General features: G+C 36.3%; 1 protein-coding gene across 1 annotated transcript in view; it reads left to right on the top strand.

Annotated features, from left to right (window-relative positions):
* The window catches only part of ATP11A (ATPase, class VI, type 11A), a 76,236-nt gene extending 61,734 nt beyond the window's left edge, over nucleotides 1–14,502 (top strand). Inside the window, exons 26-30 of the mRNA XM_009997966.1 lie at nucleotides 284–307; nucleotides 5,393–5,458; nucleotides 5,759–5,862; nucleotides 6,241–6,406; nucleotides 13,489–14,502. Coding sequence (XP_009996268.1) covers nucleotides 284–307; nucleotides 5,393–5,458; nucleotides 5,759–5,862; nucleotides 6,241–6,406; nucleotides 13,489–13,746 — 618 coding nt within the window. The 3' untranslated portion in view covers nucleotides 13,747–14,502. The remainder of the gene's footprint in view (nucleotides 1–283; nucleotides 308–5,392; nucleotides 5,459–5,758; nucleotides 5,863–6,240; nucleotides 6,407–13,488) is intronic.
* Nucleotides 14,503–18,349: the final 3,847 nt, after the last annotated feature.

Here is an 18,349-nt window from a genome sequence, read left to right as displayed (position 1 = left end):
ATGCTTAACGTGCATCTGATAAATATCTGTTGAGCATATCAAAAGACTCTTGGTAGAGTAGTTAAGAATTATCATAAAAGAGCTTAAATATAATAATCTTTTAAATATTTTAGTTAATTTTTACGTATGGCAGCTTCAAATAATCTATCTACTTGCTTTGCAGTCACATGAATGCAAATTTTAAGAACTTTTGCATTTTATTTATTTTACCCATTGATATTTTGGTCTGTTTTATTTGTGTGCTTTTTTTTCTTTTTGCTACTTGCTTCTCTCCTATCCTCAGCTAATGACAACCAGCACTCACATGGTAAGACTATTGTGGATTTGTCATGATATCCATTTCATCTTTCACTGTTCTTTAATTAAACAGTTAAAGAGCAGGAAATTATTTCCTATAATTTCAAAATATCACTTAGACTTATAGATAGAGATGTTCTTTATTGCTACTTTAGAAGTACTTAAAATATAAAGAACTTCTATAGAGTATCAAGTATACTAAGGTATACGAGCTGTGGTAAAGAGCCATGAAACTTAAAAAAATAAGTAGGCTTTTTGCTTCCTTGTATTTTTTTGTTTTATTCTATGCTTTTCTGTAACCTACATTTTGTTGCTGACTCTCTGCTGTAGTAAATTTATTACGGCATATGCTATAAAATGCTTGAATGGCTTTAGAAAAGACCCTCAAAGTGTAGTGAGAAAATTCACTGCATACAATTTTGTTGCCTATATGTAATGTTTATGTTTGCTAGAAATACAATATTCAAGTATCATAAAATGCTCTTTCTGGCGTCTGTTGGGGAAAATGAACTTCTAGTGTGAGTGAGAAAGGTTTTCTGAGGACAGAATGAATATCCATTAGACATAATTATGCACTGCAGCACTTCTTTTCCTGGTACCATTACGCTCTCTTAGATGTTAAAAATGCTGCATCAGCTCATATTTATAGTGCTGAAAATTAGACTTCTCATACCTGTAAACATTTTGTAAAACAAACATTCTGACTGTGTCCCTTTTTGAAATTTTAGTGTGTTTCTGTTGCACACATTTAATCAAATTCTTGAAAAAGCTCTAAAGCCAGCCCAATTTCCAGATTTTTAATGTTCATATCTACAAATATATATATATATATGTTAATATTTGATGATAAAATGTGGGGTTTGATGAGCCATTCAGACTCTAGTGACAGAGTTAGAAAATTCATCATTATTCAGCATGCATACTTGCATGTATGTATAAAACTTACAGATACTGAGCTCAATTTTAGATTTCAAGGCTTGAAAATGCTAGTGTGCAGGAATAGTCAGAGAGACACATGTGAGTTCACACATGCATTAATTCTAATTGGTGTTGATGGTTATTTCCAAGTATTCAAATTATGCTTGCATCTGAAAAAAGTCAATGAAAAAAAAGAAGATTTGAAAGGTTTACTGCAAGAATATGTCATTATGGATCAGGGAATAGGCAGAATGCAGGAAAGAGGATAAAATGGCTGAAAGTAACATTAATGCCATAAATGGCATAAGATGATTCAAGCTAGGTTGCAAATTGTTAAAATGGGTGCTGAAGCAAAAATTTTTTACTCCTCTTCCCCTCCAGAAATGAACTAATCACCATTGTTACAAAACTAGTAAAAAGTGAAGAAAGTGAATGTCTTTCAGTTAGATTGATGCCTGCATCAGACTAAAATTTACATACCATTGAGCTTTCTTCCAAACAATCCCTGTGGGATGTTTCTCAGAATTCAGAAGTTTGTTTGAAAATGTTTGTATGCTGTAGAGTGATGCTACTAGAATAATGGAAAACTGTAATTTTAATCACTGAGATTTACTTCTTAAATGCCTACCTCAATAATTTAATGGTAAACAAAACTAAGATGCTTTATCTCATATTAATTGTTGTTATTCGTGTGTGGTGTTCCCCTTTGGATATGACATCATAGTTGGTGTTGAAAAACATTGTTAGAGACTAACTACACAAGGAAGGTGAGAAGAACAGAGGCACCATATAATTAATTGCAGATTGTAAATGTTGTCTTAGTTTACCCTTACAATAAAATGTATTACCTGTTAATATGTTAAAATTTATTTTAACATTTGATGCAGGGTGGATTAAATATAAATGTGAAGCTGGGTTCAGAGATAGGTGTGAGAAACTAGCTTAAAAGGAATAACAGAATGGGAAATGCTAACCAGCAGGAAGGAAGAGAAGTGAGTAGAATAACAAATTGGAACATGGAACAAGGACAGTCACAGGAGGAGGGAAAGTCTTGTGTAGGCTGGGAGAGGAGCACAGAAAAATATTTGTTAATAAACTAGATGCTAACAAACAGATTTTTAAAAGAGTGCTTCACAGCTTGAAGACATGAGTAGTATCTTGAGATAGTCAGTGCTGAAAACACATTGTTTTTGTAACTCACACTATTCCATATTGGTCTGCTTACCTTTCTCTGCATCAAATTAGCAGCCTTATGGAGTCTAGTGTCCCTGAGATATGACCTTGTTTTTTGAGCCAAAAATTTGGGCAGGTGAAGGGTTTGTTTGTACCCCGATGCTTTTTATCTAGTCTGACAAACAGAGATAGGGGAACATTGTTTCAACTATTTTATTTAATCTAGCAGCTTTTATTGGAAATACAAACATGTCTGTTCAGTACACAGAAACTTAGATGCAAAATAAGACATGAAGATATTCTAAAATGTAACTGCAAGAAGAAAGCTGGTAAATGGTGTAATTTGAAGCTCCTGAAACAGATTTCTGTCCAGTTCTAGCTGATTTTTATTTTTTTAGGGCACACAAAATATTGCATTAAGGGCGTGACCCTATAAAATTATTATATATCTTAAGGAAAATGTCAAAGTGCTGAATGTTTTCTGCACTTCATCTTGTGTTCTGTACACTTGGTCATACACATTTTAAAATAATGAAATGGTTACTCAAAGTAATGAATCATTCAAACAGTTATTTGTTTATTTTAAAAATTATTTTCCATTCCTAGTTCATCAGATCATTTTGGCCTAGTTTCATACAGATTTCTGTCTTGTGAGTGGCTGTGCTCTCCATTCAGAGTTTGTCCCCTGGCAGCACATTCCTGTGATCACTTACCCTTGGAGAACCCCTGTCATCTGATATTGGGCGAGCTCATATAGAATATACATGACAAGGGACCCTGGAGACGATTCAGTTCAACTCTGTTCTTTGTGCTGGGCTATTTAAAATGAAGTTTCTCAAAGCTTTGGCTAGTCTTCTTCAAGTTTTGAATATCCCTGATGATGGAGATTCCGTTACCTTCCTGGGCAACCTGTTCCAATGTTTTTCTGCCTTCGTGGTGAAAAAAATGGTCTAATACCTAAGCAGAATTTTTCTTGTTCCTGAAGAGAGGTCTTTTCCAGTTCTCCATCTCTGTAGTTGTTCTTCAAATATTTGTGGGCAGCTTTTCAGTTATTCCTTAACCTCCCCTCCGCCAGACTAAATCAGTCCTTCAGCTTCTCATCACAGGAAAACTACAGACTGCCAACCACCTGGGTTGCCTGCCACTTGATCCTTTCCAATTTTTTTCACACCTCTCCTGAATTGAGGGGCCCAAAACTGGGCACGATGTTCCAGGTTCAATCTCTCTGTAGCAGAGCAGATGGCAGTAATAGCCTTCTTCAGTGGCCATGTTACTCCCAATACAGCTTAATTTGCAGTTTCCCTTATTTATAGAGAGAGCACAGCATAGTATTCAACCTGGAGTCTGCTGTAACCCCACTGCAACTTCCTTTTCAGCTGGGCTATTGCTCAGCCAGTCAGTTCCAATATATGACATTGCTCCTCCATAGGTGCAGAACTTTGCTCTTTTCCTTATTTAATTTCATAAGGTATCTGTTAGCCCACTTCTGAAATGAATGGAGGTCCCTCTGGATTGAAAATCTGTCTTTCATTATGTCAGCTATTCTTTTTTTTTTTTTTTTTCACCTGGCAATTTGCTCATGATGCTTTCTCTGTCACCATCTAGGCCACTGACAGAGATATTCAGCAGTATTGGTTTGTAGCTTTTTTTTTTTTTTTATCACCTGGCAATTTGCTCATGATGCTTTCTCTGTCACCATCTAGGCCACTGACAGAGATATTCAGCAGTATTGGTTTGTAGCGTGATTCACCGATTACCAGCAACCAAACATCAAGAACATTGATTGCTAAACTTTTGAGTGGTTTTCAACTCAAGTAGTAGTCTGTTTACCCAGCCCCTGCTTCCTTATCTGCTGAGAATGCTGCCTGAGGCAAGCATCAAATGCTTTGCTAAATTTAAAATAGATCACATCCATTGCTCCCGCTCCTTAACAGCTCCTCAACCTATTGCTTCCGCACTGTTGATTGCTCTTTTTCGTCTCAAGCTTTGCTGTTAAGTGTAAGGAGCAGGTTTTGCTCATGAAGACTAATATCCAGAGTATTGAAATCTTAAACATTTTTTTTAACACCTTCCACTAGGTTGTCTTACTACTCTGTCAGTGGAGTTATATTTTCCCCTTGAAATAAGCGTATCTGTAACTAACCTTTTTGTCACCCTCAACACCCCTTACTAATCTTTATTGGAGCTAGGCTTCATCTGTGATTTTGTTCCTCTTCGTCCAAATACTGCTTTTATGCTACCCTTCTGTGGCATGCCTGCCTATATTGTCATATCTTGTGTGCTCCCATTTTGCCTTTTTGTTAATTGAGAAATGTCCGCTTGGCCAACTGGGTCTTCTGTTGAAATTTTGTATCTTCCTGCAGAAGAGAGTTCATAAGATCTCAGCAGTTGTCTCAGAATCATTCAGCTCTTTTGGGTACTCTTGTCTTTCATGGGTGCAATACCCTGAAGTGTTTTTATTTCATTATGCAGGTGGGGAGAAAATCAGCCACAATTCAGAAGTGTAATATCTTAAAATATATGTAGAACATCTATGTCCTTACATGGCTTTGATGGTTATCACATTCTTTCTTGTTCTGTTACTCGTCTGTGTAACATGCTGTTGAACCTCCAAGAAATTGTGGGATATCAAGGACAGCAGAGAAGAGATCAGAGAAAAGATGATGTCCAAGAAGACTGATTAAATTACTGCAGTTTGTTTGTAGATCTCAGTGATTTGTTAACAGTGCTAGACTTAACTGTTGTTAAGAAACATACCTGTGAGCTTGAGGTTGAGTGCATTGATTGTGTTTTTTTCCTGTCTGTCTGAAATCTGAGGTGTGTACACACAAGGGCAAGAAGCTAAAAGACTTTGCACTGGAAAGATCATGTAAAAATCCAGTGGTTTTTGTTTACCAGTGAGTTCCTGATACAAAGCAATACATAGACCTAATAAGTTTATTCTGGACAATTCATAAAGTAGTCGATGATATTACCTATAACTGCTTGGGACCATTTTTTCTAGATGTTTGGAAATTGGACCTTTGGAACACTGGTGTTTACTGTGCTTGTATTCACAGTTACATTGAAGGTAAGATACACAGTATTTTATCCACTGAAACTTTCTTAGAGTTTGTTTTGTAATTGCTGCTTACTTGTATTGCTTTCTCTGTATGACCATACATTGGTCATAATAATTTTAATTAACTTAAATACAGATGTTGCTATCTGTGCTTTCTTAACTATGCTCAAAATTAGAAAACATTTAAAATCTAATTCTGTAAAGAATCCATCCCTTTTTTCAAAGGGTGCTATTTTTCAACATCTCCTGCTGAGCTTTCTGTTGCTTCCATAGTAATAACAACATTTATTCTTGTTTGTTTTTTTTCAGCTTGCACTAGATACACACTATTGGACGTGGATAAATCACTTCATGATCTGGGGATCACTGGTCTTCTACATGGTCTTTTCTCTGCTCTGGGGAGGAATCATTTGGTATGAACCCAAATATATATTGCATCGCAAATGTTTTTTTTCAGAAACAGTTGTTCCTAAGTTGTTACGTATTTCACTTTTTTGTCTCAGACAGAATTAAATTTAGCTTTAGGTATTCCAGAACTCCCAATTGGGATTTTTTTAAGAGCTTGGGAGGGAGGACAGCATGGTATTCCTATGGCATGGAACATGAGAGTAAGGTAGTTCTTTCTAGTCAGTGAATTTTTAGATCTCTTTTTGAGAAAACTGGGATCGGTGAACTTCCACAAACTGGGAAGTTGAACCTGATGTGATTGTGACACAATTTTTATATTTAACATATGCCAGTCTTTCTTTTGTGTATTGAAGAGTAATGTCTGTTTATCTTTTTCTTACTAGGCCTTTTTTCAATTATCAGAGGATGTATTATGTGTTCATGCAAATGCTGTCTAGTGGCCCGGCCTGGCTGTGTATAATTCTGCTCATAACTATCAGCCTTCTTCCAGATGTTCTCAAGAAGGTCTTGTGCAGAGAGATGTGGCCTACAGCAGCAGAAAGAATCCAGGTAAAAATATTCTTTTTCTTGTGAAGTTAGTTTTTTGTATCAAAAGTCTCCGATAATTTCAAGGTTAGAGTCAAGATTAGAACAGAGGTTACCCACCTTTCATCTATATCACTTCTGAGCAGTACAGTCAAAGATGCTGCCTGTTAGTTATGTGGTGGTATTTACCTGAGCCCTGGGGGAAGCCCTGTGCCTCTGTACCTGCAACCACAGGGAAATCAGAGTATCACAATTGTGGGAGACAGGTACATGGCTCAACACGAGTCCTGATTTGAGAAGGGCGAGGGGATTGAAATGTCCATGAGGAGTAGAGGGGGGGCACTGATCTAGGCCTGGACAGCAGTTCTCCTGCTGTTGTGAAGTAATCAGAGGCACTGCCCACACCCCTGAACTGAAGTTACTGTATTTTATACCAAGTCATTTTACCACATAAGTGAAACTCTAATGTGGACATTGTAGCATTTACCATGAAAGCTGAGCATAGTTCTCTAAAATGGAAAACTATCTAAAAAAAGCTAAGCTCATAATAAAACCAGTAGGAAGGGACCATGTGCTTTTATTGAAATCTCCTTTAAAGTAGGGATTTGCACATGCAGTTGCAATTCTATACCAGGGGACTCTACAACTGTATGTGTGTTTATTATTGAACAAATCTAGAATTTATACACTTAAAATAAATGTGATTAATATATAGTATGTTGTTAAGGAATATGTTGTAAACTCATGCCAACATTGATGCTGCATGATCTGTGCAATAAAATCCTTTCTTAGCAAGCTATTTTATCCTGATGCTGTGCCTCTCACTAAAACACATGTATTAAAACATTCATATTCTATTGTCACAGTTTAACACAGGGCCAGCAATTAATAATTTTTTCCTCTTTTATATTTCAACTTACATTTTGCCTATTCTGCTACATTATTTTTACATAAACATGTCTTGCTGTGCCATGGGAAGAGTATTTTAAAATCTGTTGTCTCCCTTTTTCTGATCAGCCCAAAGGGAGAAACTAGTGTGTAAATACAGGCTGAAAGGGAAACCAGGTTCTGTGGGACTCATGGTATCATTCTAGGACCAGCAAACCAACCTCAATTAAAAAATGTTACCAGTATTTTGACCCAAACAAACTTTCATGTATATGTTAGAAGCTGAAGGACAGTAGAGGTGTTGAACCAGACAGTTAATGTTGTTGTTGCCCTTCTCAGCCTGCCAAGCATTACTGTTATGTTAAAATAGTGTGTTAGCACTGAAAGTGTGTGTAGTAATTAGTTAGCATTTTGATGTTTATTTGAGAAGATACTTTGCATTAACAGGAAGGGAATAAAGGGAAGTAAAATTTCCCCTTTGGAAAAGGCAATAAATTCTTACATCGTATCTGCCAAGTAAAAGACCTTCCCATTGCTTAATATTCCTTTAATACCTCAAAAGTTGTGAAAAGGCCCCACTCCAGGAGGGTGGGAAAAAATAAAAAATAGCAGAAAAGCATTCCTAGGCAGGTCAGCATTTAGTGTCTTTCTATTTCAGTATCTTTAATAGATGTCTCTCTGCCATGTATGTTCCTTGTTGAAGAAATTGATCTCAGGATAGGTTCTGCATGCTTAATTTAAGATCTAAAGAGGGAGAATGAGGATATGGGTTAATAGAAAACACAGGCTAGCAAACAAAAGCCCCAAAGGTATTACTGCATTTCGTACAGACACTGTATGTTAGTGCTGGAAAACAAATCAATTGTAAAGCACAGTTTGGGCTTAACAGCTGCAGTGTTCATTTTTTATTATTTAGTAGAAAATCTTTCACTTTTAACCAGATATATCCCTTGTGTTTCTTCTTCCCTCTCTTTGTTTCTTCCTGTCTTCCAATCTGCTTTACCTAAATAACTGCTACCTTGCTTTAAACATAAATGATGTGCACGGTTGCTTCCTACAATCTTCTGGGGAAATCAGACTAAACATCAGTGCCTTTCTGTTGAGCAGTCCACCATCTTTATGCTTTCTCAGACTTCAAGCAGTCTAAGTTTCTAATGGAACAAAAGGTGACTTTTTTCTGCCTTTCTGCATGCTTGGCCATTTCATTCAAAGGACAGTAAAAAGTTTGTCATCAGAAGTTATTTACCATACTCATTGTCTCAATTTTAATTCATATCAACTATATTTTGAAGAAGAATATCTTGTAATATAGTTTGTCCTTCTTCTATTTGTTTATCTCAAAGATTCTGTGAATCAGTGTCACAATCTGTCACTATCACTGCCATTTTTGTTACTGTTGTTACTGAATTTTACATCATGTTTTTCTGCCTCCAAAATCTAAGATTCTTAGATACTAATTTTACTCATTGGTCTATCTGTAGGTGAATTCATGTCATGCTTACATTGTACTTGAGTAAATGGAATAGTCGCCACACAAAGAAATGATAATTCTGATTATGCTGTTGTTACTAGTGCGAGACAGAAAATGTGGTACTGGGATGCATTCAAGCAATCTTTGGAATGTATTAGCATATTTGCTCTGCCGTGATAGAAGAAAATCCAACTTCTTACTAATAAGTTATTGCCAGCATACCTTTTGAAACTGATGTTTCTTTATATTCCATTTTGTCAAATTTTGTGCTCTTTCAAAAGAGAAAACTCAAGATCCAGAAGTGTATGACATTTAATTTTATATAAAAGTAGAAGAAATGCTAGTAAGTCTTGACTTCCCTACAGTCTGCTAGAAAACTCCATTTGTCCTAATATTAGGAGACTTGTTTTCCATTGCAGATTTTGCATCTTTATTTCTTAATAAAATACAGTTCTTCTTTCTTTCCTCATTCAAAAATGTACAGTCCATAAGAATTATTGTCATTATGTAAATCACAGGGGAAAGACACTAATTGTTTTTCACTATTGAAAATTCTGGCTAAAATTGGCTTTTAAGTGCCTTAGGACTGAACTTTAAACCTTTTTCAAAAAAAACTTACTGCATTCCTATAAGCTATATTCCTTTCTTTGTAATAAAAGGGCTTCTGGAACAATTGAAAAGATTAACATAGGACTAGCAGCCACCTCCCAGGTGATTAAGTTAGTTCTCATCAGGCTGTAACAGCACATAAAGCTTTTGAAGCAATTCTTATGCTTCTAAATTTTTCAATTATTTGAGTCACTTTGGTGTGTAGTGGGTGATTATTTACCATCATTAATTCAGAGGTTTTTAAACACTCCAGATCTGTTTCTCCTTTTTTGAGAGAGCTTTTCAGTGATATTTATACACACACACACGTATATATGTGTGTATACACATTCGTATATGTACAGACAAGTATATGTATATATATGTGCATGTCTATTTATATATATGCAAACATATGAACTGTTGTATTTCTTGGCCTAAAACACTAATTTGCAAAAGCTTTGGAGGAATCTGTTGGCTTTTTGGTAATTTCAATCAAAATCTTCTCATCTCTCATACATGTCCCAGTGACTCTCTGGCTCACTGAAACAAGCTGAATGTTGTGCTTTCACTGGAAGTCATGCAGCTGTGAGGTTTCTTTCAGCCTTTTAAAAACCAACATATAGAGTCTACATTAATTGATTATATGTCTTTATTCTTCTTTCGTCATTACCAGAAGCTCGGCAGCTCTGTTATGGAAAATACAAATTCACTTAAAATTATCCTCTTTCCATTTTTTGTAATTGTCACTTAAATTGACAGTGTTTAAGCAATCCCTAATATTTTGTAGCTGAAATGTCAGGTGTTTTGATTCTGAGCTGTAAATAACTTCTGTGCTTTCATTCCTTTTTAAGACATATTTTTGGTTTTCTCTGTGCTTCTGATAGGTTTTTTACTTCACTTTCACTTCAGTCACAAGATCAGCCCATCAGTCTTTTTATGAGATCTCTACCCTTTGCTGTGCTTGGGGAAACCCAAAGTGGTACTTTTGCCTGGGGAAGCCTCTCTGGGGATTCATCATTCTTCTGTTCCTCAATGGCTTAGCTGCTGCTGAACAACTGCACAGTGCTCTTAGAAAACTGGTCGCCAGCAAACTTTTGCCTTTGTCATGTGTTGGGCTCCTCTTCTGTGGAAAACAAAGAAATGGATCTTGCTGTTGCAGTGTTTGAATCCCTTGGAAGAAGTTACCTTGGTAACTCCCCTGCCCTCTCTCCCTGGGATGTAATTACTAAGCTGCAAGTCAGTGTCCATTAGCCCTGGCCCCATCACCTCCCTTCAATGCACCAGTTGCTCTGGGGAGTAGTGAAGCAGGATGTCCGCTCCTTAACTTGGAATCAATTTGGCCTCGTCATATCATGGGGACCTCTCCCATTCAGTGCAGGTCAGAGGTACAGGTACAGTCAGAGGGGCAGGACACACAGCCCGCAGTATTTAGTCATGCTACTGTTAAGTGTTTTTGAGAGTAATTAAGGATTTTTAAGACAGTTTGAAATGGAATTTTAAAAATCCTCAGAGTGGCTCAAAGGATTAACCTCAGGATCAAGTAATAGAAACCTTATTTTAAACTGGATAACCTTTCCATTTTAAACCTGTCATAAAATCCGTCACTTTTATAGGACTTTGCTGCAACAGTTACATTTGTACCAAATGGTACAATTCATTCACGTTTCTCTTGTGTTCGGCAAGAGTCTCACTGTTTTTCCTCATCCTTGCAGAGGAGTATGAGACATAAAACAGCCCTTAACGCACTGGCGAACAGCGATGGGCCACTTCTTGAAGGAAATCTTTCAGCTTCCGAGCCATAATTAGATCAAAGCTAGGTAACAGTACTGTACGTTTTGCCAGTTTGGATTAATTTCTGTTGGTGAGCTGTGCTACTTACAAATCAACTGTTTCCTCCAGAGTTTTTGATGTACTTTATCAATATTGATACACAATTGTTATGTTTTACTTGGAGAGCCTAGTTTATGCAAGAGATGTTTCATGCCACAGGTAAGATCTTTTTGTCTCAGACACTTCCTCCTTTGAGGCAAACAGTAGATCAATATACCCATATTAAAGTCCTATAAATACATTGTGTTATATGTAGGTGTGTGACATGTCTTGTGTAAGAACTGCAGTCGTTACTGCAGAGTGTACTCACATTACACCACGGTGTAGCATGAAGTCAGACGTAATTCTCAGACATTAGTAGTTTACTCATCATCTCTCATTCTTTTGAATACATACATAGCCCAAATGCAGACAGATAACCATGGAAAAGGAACTGAGTTCCTTGAGAATAGGACCTTGAGTCAAAATGCTGTGTATCTGGCAGTATCTACCAGAGTAATGCATTCTGTGTAGGCCAGCGTGTCACTGCATTGCTGCCTCGCATCAAGGGAGAGCTGTCATAGCTTTGCCAAACACCCAAGATGGCAACATGAGTGGTGAGCTCCTAAATCCCCCAAACATTAGGGAAGCAAAATGTCTGTACATCATCCCCTTGCCACACCACTGATTACATGAACAAGTGTAAGCAAGCAGATTCACTTTTTACTCAAATACATTCCCACTTGGATGCCATATCTGCTCCAGTCCCTTCATTGCTCACCTGGCCCCAAAAGTACCACACAACTGTGTGTGTGAAGGTGCAAAGTACCCATACATGAAGAGAGGACAAATGCGGCGTAATGTGCTGGTGTGGGCTGCAGGGCTTCAAGGTAGTTAAGGGGTTCTTTTGATTTACTTTTAATGACTGCTAGACGAGTAGTAGTAGAAAACCCAGCTTTCTTAAGTAGCTTGGGGCATGGCAGGTTGAAAGCACTTGCCTTGGAGCTATGTGTAGAAAAAAACATGTTTTTATTTTTAGAAATACATATGTATGGTAATTAAAATGCTTTCCAAAACAACGTCTACTACTCTATTAGCTGATTATCTACATTCTTCTGGATTAATGTTAGTATTTGGTCTATGTATGTGTTTAAAAGAATCCAAGCCTCACTGTTCACAAACAGTTAGGTATAGTTTGCTGACTTCTCCAAGAGTAACTGTTGTAAGAGAGCTTTCTAATTGCTCTTGGTTATGCAAGAGCAAGATTTCAAGCCTGTGATTGGCATGAAAAGTGTAATATTAAATCTTGGTCAAGCTACATCATTAATATTTATTTTGTCATTTATTTATTTTTCCCCCTTTGCCTACTGTGTTGCTATTAACAGGGAAGGAGAAGGATGATTAAGAATAGAGGAGTAACTGGCTTATATAGCATTGCTGTAGAGAGTTCTTGATAATATTGCTTTGAGTCATGCTTAGAATACATTTATATCTTAAGTATTATCACATAACCTCCATACCTCTATGCCTGGAAATTATATATGCATTTAGTGAGAATTAGGGGAAGAGCTGTGCTGATTTTCTTTTAGTTCATGCACATGTTCCAGAGTCTTGTCATGCAACCATTGTGTTACTGTACTAAACCTGAGTATTTCCTGAGTGGAAGTGCCGATTCTGTCAGAGTGTGGAGTGATTATGTGGAACTGATAGATTTTAATGGAAAATTAGACCAAGATAGGACTGTGATGTGTAGCACAAATTTCCTGTATAGATGCTACATGTAAGCTAAGCGAGTCCAAAATAGATACTGCTTAGAAGTATAAAGCAAGTGTATTAAACTTCTGGAACTTCCATCTTTTAGCACAAACCAACTGTTAAGAAATTCCTGTCTTTGGAAGTCCAAGGCAAAGTACTTGAATCTATTCTATCTTAAAATTCCCCAGCAGAAATTCTGACTAAAAAAAGTTCAGAGATAAAAAGAGGTACCAGGAGAGATTGCAAGATGAAATATAAATCTGATTTCAAACAATTCAACTTGAAAGCAGTCCTCTGTGTCATCATCTCTTCTCTAAAGAGCCCATTATCAGGTTTAGAGATTATATGTAAAATTATGCCTGGTTCTGTAGGTCTTTATATCCAACTAATCATGTTGAAAGTGGATGATGGCTCAACAACATATGAGGAGTTACACCTTCACATGAAACAAATAGCCAGAATGGTGATCTAGGTATTATTATACCAAGGGCACAATGGCCCTATGAAAGAACACAGTTGTAGACTTCTAGCTCCAAATTCCTCTATTTACTGTGTGTTTGTTTTTTTGTTGTGTTTTTTTTCCCTTTGACAGAATGCATCGAGGCACTGTCAGGAGCACATCTCAGAATTCACACCTCTTGCCTGTCTGAAGAGCCCAAGATACAGGAGCAGTGACTGCAGCAATTCCCCAGCAAGAAGGTCTAATTCTCATTCTAAAAAAATGATGTTTACGCACTGGAGAGGCATTGATTATTCAGTACTTCCATCTGTCTTTGGCTATTCAAATAAGCATTGCCGTTCCAGTGCAGGCTACCACTACAGTGGGTCAGGTTTGGAAACGTCTGTATGACAGAACACCAAGTCAAGCCTTCAAAAACTGTGTTTTTGTTTAGTTCTTTTTTTAGGAAACAAAGATGTCACATAAATATATTGAACTATACGTGGCTTTTGCTGTCTGAGGTAATGTTCAGACAAACAGGATCAAGAGCTAGAAGTATGAACCCTTCCAGGCCAATAGGCCTCTTTTTGTGTTTTGAACTACTGGAGCAATGAACAATCTGCACAGTCTGGTACTGTGAGACTGGTAGCATTAAAAATTCTCTTCATCCTGTGTCAAGATTTTTGTGCATTTACTGCGTCTGTCATCTTTAGTAATTTTCTTTGTTACTTGAAGTGTATAGTTTCAGTCAGTGACCTACATTTTGAGATCAACAGTTTTAATTTTCAGCCAGAAGCAATGACCTCAGTTATCTCCAATGAAAGTCTCCTAAAGCATATTTAACAAGTGCTGTTTCTGATTTTCCTGTCCTTTTTCTTTCTTTGTTCTTTCTGTAGAACAAACTGGTGTTTCCTCTGTGCAAATCTGCTTTCAAGAAACACTCTCTAATGTTCACTTCCTTGTAAGTGGCCAAATCAGGGCTGTGTCTGGTTTTCAGTTAGTTTTCCCCTGTAGAAGGATAGGCAAAACAATCCTGTGTAGAGTATGTACACACTATGAAGTGAAGTTGGCTGTTAGATAGGTAAATATACTCTATGTTGGTATCTACTAAAAAATTGAATGTAAACTTTTTGCCTAAAAGGTCTTTGTGAATTTGTCAAAGATGCAGATTACCTGTGATTGTAAAATATGCATAGCAGAAAGTACTATATAGGAAAACTTTTTTGACACATTTTGTTTCTTAAAAGAAGGAAGACTGTTTTTCCAAGTAAGTGTCTTTTACTATCTGAATTCACCCCTTAATTTTGATTTTTTTTTGTGTGTGTGTCTTGTTAAATCTTGGCTAATGGGCTTAGCAGACGTATTACAAAGCACACAACTGTTACCTTTTGCAAGCAAACCACGAGGTGGCACACGCCTGTTTACTAATAGTTGTGATATGGGAACTAGTTTGACTGTAAGGGTTCTGTTTGAATTACTTTTAAGAATGACAGCCAACTTGGACTTCTGTTTTCTCTGCTGTATTTCTGTTACCTTGCACTAACTCAACTATTAGCTGTGTCCTTGTCTTGTTTCTTTAGTCCAGTGTTTTATTTTGGGGTGCAAAAATACCTGGAGTAATCTGATTTCAATCAGTTTCAGCCTGGTGGTTAGAACTGGTTAAAAAACCGTAGTCATTAAATACATCTGGGAGGACATTAGCTAAAAGTTTATTTCAATGTGAAAACAAAATATTTGGAATCAGAGCTGTAGCCTTTATTGGAAGACCTGGCCAAGACATTGTTAGTTGTATTTTGAACAGACTAGGAAGGTAGAAAAAACTATTTCCCTTATGTTTAAAAGGAAAAAAAAAAAAAGAGGCAAAACAGTTTATTTACTAGTTTTAAAAAAATCAACTTACTAGAAAATGTTCCTCACGATATTCTGAGTGGTAGTGAAATATTATTAAAATGCCCTGGGACAAGCAGAGATTGTAAAGTGAGTTGTGAAATTTTCAGTATACCAAAGATAGAGGATTTTTAAAACCCTACTGGTGAGCACCACAGATGAAGGTGTTTTTACTATTTAACATGTAGCACTTTTAAGTTTCAAAGAGCGTCCTCATCAAAGTAACATTTTGAAATACGTACATATGTGTGTGGTTGTGGATGTGTGTACATTTACTTGCCATTGCAGACTTGAATGTTGGTCAGTTAGAACCGTCCCCTACATAAAACACTGGTGTATATATTTTTAAAAAGTTAATATGGGTATAAATTTTATATCAGTAGCAGTGACAAATTTCTTGTGTGTAGTTAACAAATTATTTGTAATGTATTTTTTAGAAAACTTAAAATTGCCTTTGCACTGAAATATTTTTCATACTGTAGCTATTTATAAATCTGTTTTACGCATACATTTGTTAACACACCATTTCTATTTTTTTTAAGTACATGTTTTGAAGGCTTTTTTTATACCTATGAGTTTTGGCCACTTCAATTTAGCTTAGAGTGGAGCTGTGGCTGAATGTTAAAATTCTAATGAATGTCAAATTAGAAATATAAGTCTATTGCTCTGTCAGTCTCACCCAAACTACTGTCTTTTTGTTGGTATTTGTGATAGCGGCGATCAGAGCACTGTACTTTCAGTGCTATACTATTACTGCTAGCTTTTTTACTCTATAAAGCCTCCTGCTTTTTTACTTTTCTGAGTTCCATCTTTTAGCCTTAAATAAGGAGATTTTTGCTTGATGTTTATGAAAATGCTGCATTCCTGTTCTGCCTACTAACAAAACAGTTTGTTGCAAACTTCATGTAGCCCTGCACCTAGAAGTTACTGACAGTGTTGTTCAGGCTGAAACACCTATAGAAGTGCACGGATAATTTTAGTTAAATGTGTCATTTTTTGGAGGAGAAGGAATACTTGAATTTAAGTGTAAGTTTTTGCTTTGATTTAGCAATACTTTTACCTTTACAAGTTGGTAGATTGTTTGCTAAAATAGACTGTTTAATGGAAAAAAACATAAAACATCAACTGGGTTTCACTTGATGTGCATTTGCTTCAGTCCCTGTTACTGTTGCCTTGCAGACCTAGTCCACTGCAGCTGGTGTTAACTTGGAGTTTCATTGTAAATGGATCAGACGATGCAATGATGAAAAACTAGTAGTTAGATCAAAGTGCATTAGAATGTTTTATTATTGAGACACTGAAAAGAGACAGATTTTTAAGTATTAAAAAATAAATAAATAAAGGGGGAAAGTATAAAAATCTATGTAACTTCCTAACTTGCCTTGTTTAAATTGTTGCAGCTTTAACAGCCTAGTGTCTCCATATCTGCTTCCATAAATGTCTTGAACCTGGTAAGCACTAACCAAATGTATGTGAAGACTTAGAAAGTACTTCAAGCTTTTCGGCCACTAAAGTTCATATATCCCTGCAGTGGCTTGTGGCAAAAAATCTTACTTGTTTTACCATGTACAATAATTGTTTGTCCAGCCACCTAATGTAAAAGCTTACAGTTTACTTTCTTGCTTGCATTAGCCTGTTTGTCTTGAACCCACCTGGCTTACAAATATAAAAGGAAAAAAAATAGCTTAATTGAACAAATGCACTATTTTTCTTTTGGAAGCCAGTGGGATCATTGTGCTCATGCTACTGTCTCTGTTAAAAAAAAAGCTTTAATGGAAATTTGTGAGAGTATTATGGAAGCGAAAATGTATGTGATTCTACTTTGGATAATAATCTAAAAGTAATTTTATAGAGCTTTAATTTTTTACCTTATGAAAATTCACAGAATTTTAATCTGCATTGTCTCTGACATAAATTCTGTGCTATGTACACATTACATTTTAAATATCCTTCAATGATCTAATGTAAAGTAGAATCTGCGAAAGTTGTTGTATGGGGGCTGGAGGGTAGTTATCTGTGCATTAAACATTAAAGATGTCTGTAGTTATTAGCACCAAATACTGACACTTATTTTTAGTTGTACAATTATAGGTGCATTTATTTGAAAATAAATCAGCCTTCAAATCTATTGTTTAGATTATCCTGTACCACTTCATTTCTTTAATTTGAAGAGTCAGTGTGTGAATACATTACTGTAAAGTTTCTTTTCAGTGCTATTTTAAACTCTTAATTTCTGTAGAATACCAAATATGACTTATTTATATTCAGTCACATTTTAGATCCTTACATAGAATATATAAGCAGGAGCCATGAATCTGCTTGCAATAAATATAAACATTCAAGATTGGTTTAAGTTTGCTCACAAGTCATTAAAATAATTCTAGTATGAATATGAGAAGATTTCCTATTACTCTGTAATAAAATGGAAGTAGATAACAGAAAATTTAATGACTGTTTGATTCTGTTATTGAATATGCTTGTAGTCACATTTGTTTTCAGAGAGCATATATCATAGAATCACAAAATCACTTAGGTTGGAAAAGAACTTCAAGATCATTAACCCTACTCTACCAAGTCCAGCATTAAGCCATATTCCCAGGCACCACATCTAGATGACTTTTAAACACACCCAGGGGTGGTGACTCAACTAACTTGCTAAAAAAGCAAGCGAACAAAGGGGAAGTTCAGGGAGGACTGGAACATGAACAGTGAGCGGGGCTTGTTGCAAAGCTAATAGAAACGGGTACCAGTCAGGAGAGCTTTGTTTCTCCTGCACAGGTTGGCTAAGTGCTTACGTTCTTTCCAAACTCAACTGAAATGCTACACATGAGAAGATCCGTATTTCCTTACAGTTATGCTCTGCAGGGTACCCAGAGCTATTTCTCCTTTCTTTTGAAATTCTGTCAATTTAAAAAAACTGAATTTAAAGTGGAAACAATGTTCTTTGCCATCTGAGTTGGCAGCAGTGTTCACACATTCTTACAAAAGAGGCTGAGTGCACAGAAATATCATCATTATCTTTCATTTGGTGGTACCATTTTATGAGACTTTCTGTAGTTTCAGAACTATTATAGACTATACAGTACCTTGACACAGTCAGACTGGAGGTATCCTAGATACCCTCCAC

This window comes from Chaetura pelagica, unplaced genomic scaffold (assembly GCF_000747805.2).
Source record: "Chaetura pelagica isolate M959 unplaced genomic scaffold, ChaPel_1.0 scaffold123, whole genome shotgun sequence".
NCBI lineage: Eukaryota > Metazoa > Chordata > Aves > Apodiformes > Apodidae > Chaetura > Chaetura pelagica.
The sequence above is the reverse complement of the archived record's forward strand: the minus strand, read 5'-3'. Positions and strand labels throughout refer to the sequence as shown.